The 8055-nt window shown below is 35.9% G+C and overlaps 2 protein-coding genes across 3 annotated transcripts in view; both read right to left on the reverse strand.

The window, feature by feature from the left end:
- LOC106313317 (NAC domain-containing protein 69-like) overlaps positions 1–2509 on the reverse strand; it is a 7647-nt gene extending 5138 nt beyond the window's left edge. Inside the window, exons 1-2 of the mRNA XM_013751101.1 lie at positions 2272–2509; positions 1926–2197 (exon numbers count right to left, since the gene is read on the reverse strand). Of these exons, the coding sequence (XP_013606555.1) occupies positions 1926–2197; positions 2272–2425 (426 nt within the window). The 5' untranslated portion in view covers positions 2426–2509. The remainder of the gene's footprint in view (positions 1–1925; positions 2198–2271) is intronic.
- A 1306-nt stretch (positions 2510–3815) lies between these two features.
- On the reverse strand, positions 3816–6579 carry LOC106312843 (NAC domain-containing protein 69-like). Of its 2 annotated transcripts, none has more exons than XM_013750517.1 (6): positions 6321–6579; positions 5968–6242; positions 5128–5265; positions 4727–5023; positions 4399–4569; positions 3816–4299 (listed from the first exon to the last, which is right to left on the reverse strand). In XM_013750517.1, exons 1-6 carry the CDS (start codon positions 6472–6474, stop codon positions 4072–4074), a joined length of 1263 nt encoding a protein of 420 aa, XP_013605971.1. In that variant the 5' UTR covers positions 6475–6579; the 3' UTR covers positions 3816–4071. The 2 variants fall into 2 exon arrangements, with proteins under 2 accessions (XP_013605971.1, XP_013605970.1); XM_013750516.1 differs by having other exon boundaries at positions 4727–5041.
- Between the last annotated feature and the right edge of the window lie 1476 nt (positions 6580–8055).

Below are 8055 nucleotides of genomic sequence, written 5' to 3' on the forward strand. Positions count from 1 at the left end.
AACCAGAAAGAAAGAAAACAAGGCTAGTTGCAAGAGGATACACCCAAGTCTATGGAGAAGACTATCTGGATACATTTGCACCAGTAGCTAAACTCCACACCATAAGGTTTCTACTCTCATTGGCAGTGAATTTGGAATGGGATTTATGGCAGATGGATGTCAAGAATGCTTTTCTTCAAGGAGAGCTGGAGGATGAGGTTTACATGATGCCACCTCCGGGTATGGAAGACATGGTCAAGCCAGGGAATGTCCTAAGGTTGAAGAAAGCAATCTATGGGTTAAAACAGTCACCAAGGGCTTGGTACCACAAACTGAGTACAACTCTCAATGGAAGAGGGTTTGTAAAGTCAGAAGCTGATCATACACTCTTCACACTCACAAGCAAGCAAGGAATTGTGGTGATTCTTATTTATGTAGATGATATTATCATCACAGGAAGTGACAAGGAAGGTATTATCTCAACCAAAGTCTTTCTTAAGTCTACTTTTGATATTAAAGATTTGGGTGAGCTAAAGTACTTTCTAGGGATAGAAATATGCCGCTCTAAAGAGGGGTTTTTCTTATCTCAAAGGAAGTACACACTTGATCTTTTGAATGAGGCAGGAAATCTTGGAGCGAAAGTAGCCAAGACTCCACTAGAAGATGGGTATAAGGTGCTGCGTGAGGGGGAGATTGAAGACAAGCCCTATACTGACGTTAAACACTATAGAAGAATTGTAGGAAAGCTGATATACCTCACCATCACCAGGCCTGATGTATGCTTTGCAGTTAACCAAGTAAGCCAGAATATGCAAGCTCCCAAGATACACCATTGGAACATGGTTGAAAGGATCCTAAGATACCTAAGAGAGGCGCCAGGGCAAGGAGTGTGGATGGGATGCAACAAAAATACAGAGATAGTTGGGTATTGTGATGCTGATTGGGCAGGAGACAGAGTGGATAGGAGATCCACTACCGGCTATTGTACATTTATTGGAGGCAATCTTGTCACTTGGAAGAGCAAGAAACAGAAGATAGTGTCATGCTCAAGTGCTGAAGCTGAATATAGGGCAATGAGGAAGCTCACTAGTGAGTTGATTTGGATCAGAAACCTACTTCGAGACTTGGGTATAGAGACATCAACTCCAATCACCATGCATTGTGATAATCAAGCAGCAATACACATAGCTTCCAACAGTGTGTTCCATGAGAGGACTAAACACATTGAGGTGGATTGTCATAAAGTTAGGCAAGCAGTGGAACAAAGGATCATCTTACCCTGCTACACAAGAAGTGAGGATCAACTAGCTGACATCTTTACCAAGGCTGCAAGCACCAAGGTTTGCGAGTTCATACATTCCAAGTTAGGACTCGTAGATTTTTCATCACACTAATCCTCTTAGCCATGAAGTGTTCTACTCTTTTTCCTTGGCTTGGTTTTTATCCCATGAGGTTTTTCCAAGCTAAAGGTTTTAATGAGGGAATGCTTCATGGTTTCCAAGTTTGACCAGTCCCTATGGTCAAGCTTGAGGGGGAGTGTGAAGATGAAGCAATAAGAAACAAGATGGTTGGTTAAGGTCTCAAGACAATGGAGATGTCACTACAAGGGACAAGCATGTATGGTGGATTAAAGTCTCAAGACAATGGATTATTAGTTTATCATATCTCATCTACCATTTGCCATACTTGTAACCCTTATATATATGGGATGTTCCCATAAGCAAATCAATCAAGCAAATAAGATTCTCCTTATTTACTCTATCTCTCTCTACTTTCTAGATTAAACATCTCTCTCTCTTGTTCTTCACTATGTTCTTCAATTTCTAACAATATCAACTAGATCAGAGACAGTTGAGTCAAACCTTTATAAAGAAGATCAAGAAAAATGAAACATAAGACCAGTTCAACTAAACTGAGCTGCCAAACTCAATCTGAAAGATTGTTACCTGGTTAAGAGACAAGGAAGTGATATGATACACGTGCGTAACCCAATGAGTCCTAACTCCATTAGTTGATTTACCTTGATGGTAGACAAGCGTCTTCTTGATCCCGATCACTACACCGTGTCCTCTCTTGTCCTTGATTTCTATATCCGAACCAGTAACTTTCCAGAACCCAGAGGGTGTTGTCCTCTTCGTTCCCTTCTTCTCAGGTTCGTAGTACTCCCTGAGAGAGAAGAAGTACCATTCGAGATCGTTCGATTTCAGCTTCGATAACGCTGCAACCACACACACATACGAATAAGCACATATATGAAATTGAGAGAGAGAGAGAGAGAGAGAATGAATTTACAAGGCAAGGACTCTGGATCGTGAGCACAGATGTTGATCTCGTTGATGGCATCGTCGACTAGCCATGGTTTATCAAGATTCTTGTTTTTGAGGTAATAGTTGATCAGTTCCTCTCCCGTAGGACTAAACCTATATCCAACGAGATTCTTCTCCATTTTTACACACAAAATACAGATCTTAATCAAAACAAAAACTAGGGTTTAAGAGAGAAGGGTTTCTTCTCTCTGTTTTTTTTTGTTTTTTTGAAATACAAGTGGACTGGTGTTGCTTGAGTATTTATGCACACCTCGCTCTCGCGTTTTTGACAATAATACTAATTAAAAAAAAAATTAGTTTCAGTAATTTCTCAGAAAATTGTCAAATTACCTTGCCGACATGTAGCTTCTTAAGCCAGCTAAACCGTATGTGTCTTTTCGATTTTACTCTTATTTTTCTGTATTTAATTTTGTTTTGTCTTTTATTACTAAAATTTTTTGATTAGTTTTTTAATTCTCACATTTATTTAAATTTTAGTTTTTTTTCTAAATATCAGATTTATTAGATAAATAATGTGAATAGTTTTATTTTGGGAAACGTCAAAAGTTTATTAGAGCAGCTAAATTTACTTAAGAGTGTCTCTCTAACAATAATAATAATAATACTAATATTTTAACATAATACACTTATTCAACAAAATTCTAATCTAAAAATGATAAATCATTTTTATCTCTTTCCTATTTTTTATTTAATTATTTTATTAATGAGATATCTATTAGAATTCTACCAATGGATATGTTGTTACTAATACATATGTAATACATACTATTATTATTATCCATTGAAAAATTAGTATGGCCTGTATAAGGTTGAGTGAATTTAAATTACACTCGAAAACGTTATTTAACGGGGCCAACGATAGCGACAAAATATATTTTGATTGTGCACTGAACGTGGCAGATTACTGATGGTTCACTATAAAGATTTTTTTTTTTTTTTTTTTTTGAAAATTAAGTTGCAGCTTTTATTTTTGGAAGCTTCGAACTTAAGTTGCAGCTTTTATTTTATTTCCTTGGATTTTCCTGAAAGATTCTCCTTTCCGGTAATGGCCGCCACCATTGACGGCCACGTGAACATAAATACTTTATTACTTTCTGCAAGATAACTATGTCTCAACCTGATATGGTTGTATTTTGTAGGTATTATAGGCTTGTGAAATAATTCACCGAGCAGCTTAGGTAACTTGTGGGAAAAGTTCTGAAGGAGAAAATAGAAAGAGATTATTCTCTTATTATTCTGAAGACAATGTTACATAAAACCGTTAAAACCTTAGTGAAAAGAAAACGTTAAAACCTTGAGTCCTTGACCTAGAGTTTATTATCAAATCATATTTTTCCATAAACATATATTCTATTTGTTCCATAATGTAAAATGTTTTGAAAAAATTAATATTCTAAAATATAAGATATTTTAAATATTTTAAGATACTTTAACTTCATTGAAAATTAGTTTATCAATAATATTTTACTGCATTATTTACATCTTATAAGCGTCAATATACAAAGTGCATTGAAGCATAGAAGCACCTTACACTAGGTTATAATACTAAATTTCACTTTTACCTTAAGGCACAAGAAACACCTGTAAGATATATAAGTTCGAAAGAACAATAGAGTTTCAATCTATTGCTCATACATACAGATACACACATATATATATTATTACACATTCAAAACAAAAACAGAAGCAGAAAAAGCCAAATAAAAACAAGTGCTTCCATCCATCTACTTTGCCTCTCCTCAGCAATCAAATTTCATCAGCAGGTTCAAATTTTGACGCTTAGTAAAATCGACATAATGTTGTCAATGACAGCAACCAAGAGGATGAACCCTATGATCATGTTCATCAGATAGATATACGGTGGATTCTTGCGATTTCTTCTGTCCATTGCTTCCTCTGTAATAAACCATCCCTTCTTCTCTGTCTTCACCATAGATGATGATGACTTCTTGTCCACGGATGCATTAACGCCTTTAGACTCGCCTTCTTTCACCTGAAAAGGAAACTACATAATGTAAGTAAAGACACTAAGATAAAAGCACCCAAAAAAAAAATCAAACATAGGAGCAGCTCAAAGTTGTTTTGATGGTACCGTGCGCCGTGTGAGATGAGCTTTCCTGGTCTTTCTATTAATAGAAGTTTCTGCAGGAGGTTTTATATCTGTGCAGGAGTCTTTCCTCAAAGATGGAATCTCGTCTCCACTAGTGTGGAATTGTGCACTTAAACTATGAAAGCTATCTGGACTTGATGTTTCTTGGTAACTCTGGTCATATTAGCGTGAAAATAAGAGTGTTAGTATACAGATTAACTCCATGAAAATATTAATTAAGAAAAAAACAAGAGATGTAAAGATTTATTTTAGCAATTAAAATTGTTACTTAGCCCATTCAACTTATAATAATTGGTTCCAACGTGCTTACCGTTGCAGATATGGATTCAACATCGCTATCACTGCTACAATCAACAATGATCCCTGTCAAAGCTTTCTTTGGCCTGTGATCGTTGCGGTGCATTGTGATGTTTGGATCGCGTAGCACATCATCATAGTTCCCTCCGTTAAAACTCAGCAGTTCATCTATATAATCATCATCCGAGGGAGCTTGCGGCTGCTGGTAAGGGCAGTAGTTGTCGTTGAAAAGCGTGTCTGGATTGAATAGAGAGGTATCATCCTGCTCGTTCAGTGGGTTTGCCAAATCATCCACAGAAAAAAAGAGATCCTGCCATGGTTGCTCAACCTTAATATGCAAAAAAGAAATTAAATGGGCTTGATGATAGTACTAATGAAAAGCTCATCAAACACATGGTAAGAAACTGGACTTACCTGAGGAGCTGTGTTAATCTCTCTGTCAGTGTTCAAGTCAGAGACCAAGGTGGAGTGGCTTAACGCATTGGAGTTATTACCGTACAAACTGTCTCCGCCAGCACCCTTGTACATTACTTGGCAGATAACATAGTTCCTCTGTAACAAAATTCCAGAAAAGTACACACATACACATGAGTTGTTTTCCACACAAACAAAGATGAATAACTAATCACTCAAACAACTCTTACCACAAGCTCAGACAGAAGCAACATAAAACTAGGCCACAACTTCTATAGCAATTTTCCAAAAATGAATTCTTAGCCAGCAAAACAAAAATGAAAAATACAAATCACTCAAACAAGTCTATGATGATCTTTGATAGAAGCAAAAGAATAAACTAGACCACAACTCATGAGTTATGTAACACTAGAACCTCAAACTAAGCTAAATATAGCATCCAACAACAAAATCAGAGACAAATACATCAAGACTCCAAATTCAATTTAAAAAGCCCACTTGGTGAAGTACACATCACTCAAACAACTTTATCAAGAGCTCTGACAGAAGCAACATAAAACTAGGCCACAACTTGTAAAACAGTTAAACCCTCAAACTGAGCTAAAGGTAGAAACCAACACAGAGGAAATTTCAAACCCATGTTTGTATCAAGAAGATCAAGACTGCATCACAAGGAAGCAAAAATGAAACATAAGACAAATTCAACTAACACAGGGGAACTCAACTGGATCAGAGACAGATGAATCAAAACACATATTCACATCAAGAAAATAGTGAAACATAAAGACCAATTCAACCAACAGAGAATCTAAAACTGAATCTTTAATTTCAGATTGTTACCTGGTTAAGAGGCAAGGAAGTTGTGTGGTACTCGTGCATGACCCAAGGAGTCCCAACTCCATTAGCAGCTTTACCATGATGGTACACAAGCGTCTTCTTGATTCCGATCCCAACACCGTGTCCTCTCTTGTCCCTGATTATCCGATCCTTGCCGGTAGCTTTCCAGAACCCAGAAGGTGTTGTCCTCTTCGTTCCCTTCTTCTTCTCAGATGCGTGGTACTCCCTGGGAGTGAAGAAGTACCATACAAGATCCTTCGATTCCAGCTTCGATAACGCTGCAACCAGAACAAAAAGAAATTAGAAATGATCGATGATGATTGATCTTTGAAGTTGAGAGAGAGATGGAAACTTACAAGGCAAGAACTCTGGATCGTAAGCACAGATGTTGATCTCGTTAATGGCTTCGTTGACGAGCCATGGTCTATCAAGAATCTTGCTCTTGAGGTAATAGTTGATCACTTCCTCTCCCGTAGGACTAAACCTATATCCCACGAGATTCCTCTCCATTTTTACACACGATCTAGGGTTTGCTCTCTGTTTTTTTTTCTGAAAGACAAACACTAGTAGACCGTGAGAGGAAGAAGAGAAGCAAGAAACGGGATCTACTAATTTATACACTTTCGTATTGATGAAAAAAAAAATTGGTAGTGAAAGTGACACGTGGTTAGTTATCAGTGGTGTCTGAACTCTGTAGCATGTGTTCCATTTAGATGTAATAAGCCGACATGCTTCTTCTTTCTTAATCGCGGATAAACCGTGCGTTTCTTATTACAATTTGTTTTTCTTAATTTTGTCTTAAGTGAAAATTATTGTGTTTAGTAATCTTATCTTTTGTGTGACCAAACATAACTTTCTAATATTTCAAAAACTTTATACCAGATTAGAAGATGTATCATTAGATTTACTAGGAATAGTGTTAATTTTTTTTAATTTGGTACACTCCTTCCGTTTTCAAAGTGAATGTTTTAAGAAAAGTTTGCTTCGAAAATATCTATGTTTGAGGTTTTCTATGCTTTCGATTAATTAGTAATAGAAATTATATAAAATAGTTTTGTGTATTTTAATTAAATTTTAATAAATTCGAAACATATAAAAGTACATTCCTAAAAGTGGAAGTATTATGTATTGCTTATTGTTACTAATCGAATGTGCTTTCCAGTAATAAGGTTAAATTTGTTGATTACTCCAAACGTTTTTTGATGTTTTCCCTAAACGAGAAAAAGAAATTGAAAAAGAAAGAATAAGAAAACAAAAGTTTTCTCTAACGACAAAGACAAAATATCTTTCTATTGTGCAATGAACGTGGCAGATTACTGATGGTTCGTTATGAAGATTTTTGGGAGCTTCGAACATAAGTTATGTATTTTAAAGGCTTCGACCTTTACCTAAATTGTAAATTTTGTTTTATTTCCAAGGATTTTCAGAAAAATTCTCTTTTCTGGGTTATAGCCGCCACCATTGACGGCAATAACAACATGAATAATTGATTACTTTCTGCGATATAATAATCTTGGTTATGTCTCGACCTAATCTTATATTATAGGCTTGTAATAATTCACTATTTGCGATTTTTGTTTTTAGAAAGATAAAAACACAGACGTGCCTCTACAACGCATACCTCCTCACAGGACCTGCCCTGAGATTTAGGAGGCTGTAGACGGTTTTTAAAAAATTCCAGCTAAAAATTGGTTTTGGTAAATTTGAGACCTAAAAAAATTTTTGGGAGTTTTTTTCTATGTAATCTTTTCTAAAATTTTTGGGCAGGCCAATGTTTCATTAGGTTTTGACCAGGACCGGCCCTGCCTCGTCAACATGGAAATACTTTTTTTCGTAAAAGAAAACAAATGGTGTATGCCCTCCTGTTAGAGAATTTCTCAGTAGTCAGAAATGGAGAGACAACAGAGTCACTGATTTGGTTAATGAGTGAAATTTCTTAGTAGCTATACACTCTGAAGCATGTGAGCTACCACTTTTAACCTAGATATATAGAAGAAGCCCACATGAAACTTCTAAATCGTAAGTTACAAAAAAAAAAAAAAAAAAATCTATATGAAATAAATGACAAGCTAACAACAGAAATAACTAAGC

The sequence above is a fragment of the Brassica oleracea genome, chromosome C9, assembly GCF_000695525.1.
Source record: "Brassica oleracea var. oleracea cultivar TO1000 chromosome C9, BOL, whole genome shotgun sequence".
NCBI classification, from domain to species: Eukaryota; Viridiplantae; Streptophyta; class Magnoliopsida; order Brassicales; family Brassicaceae; genus Brassica; species Brassica oleracea.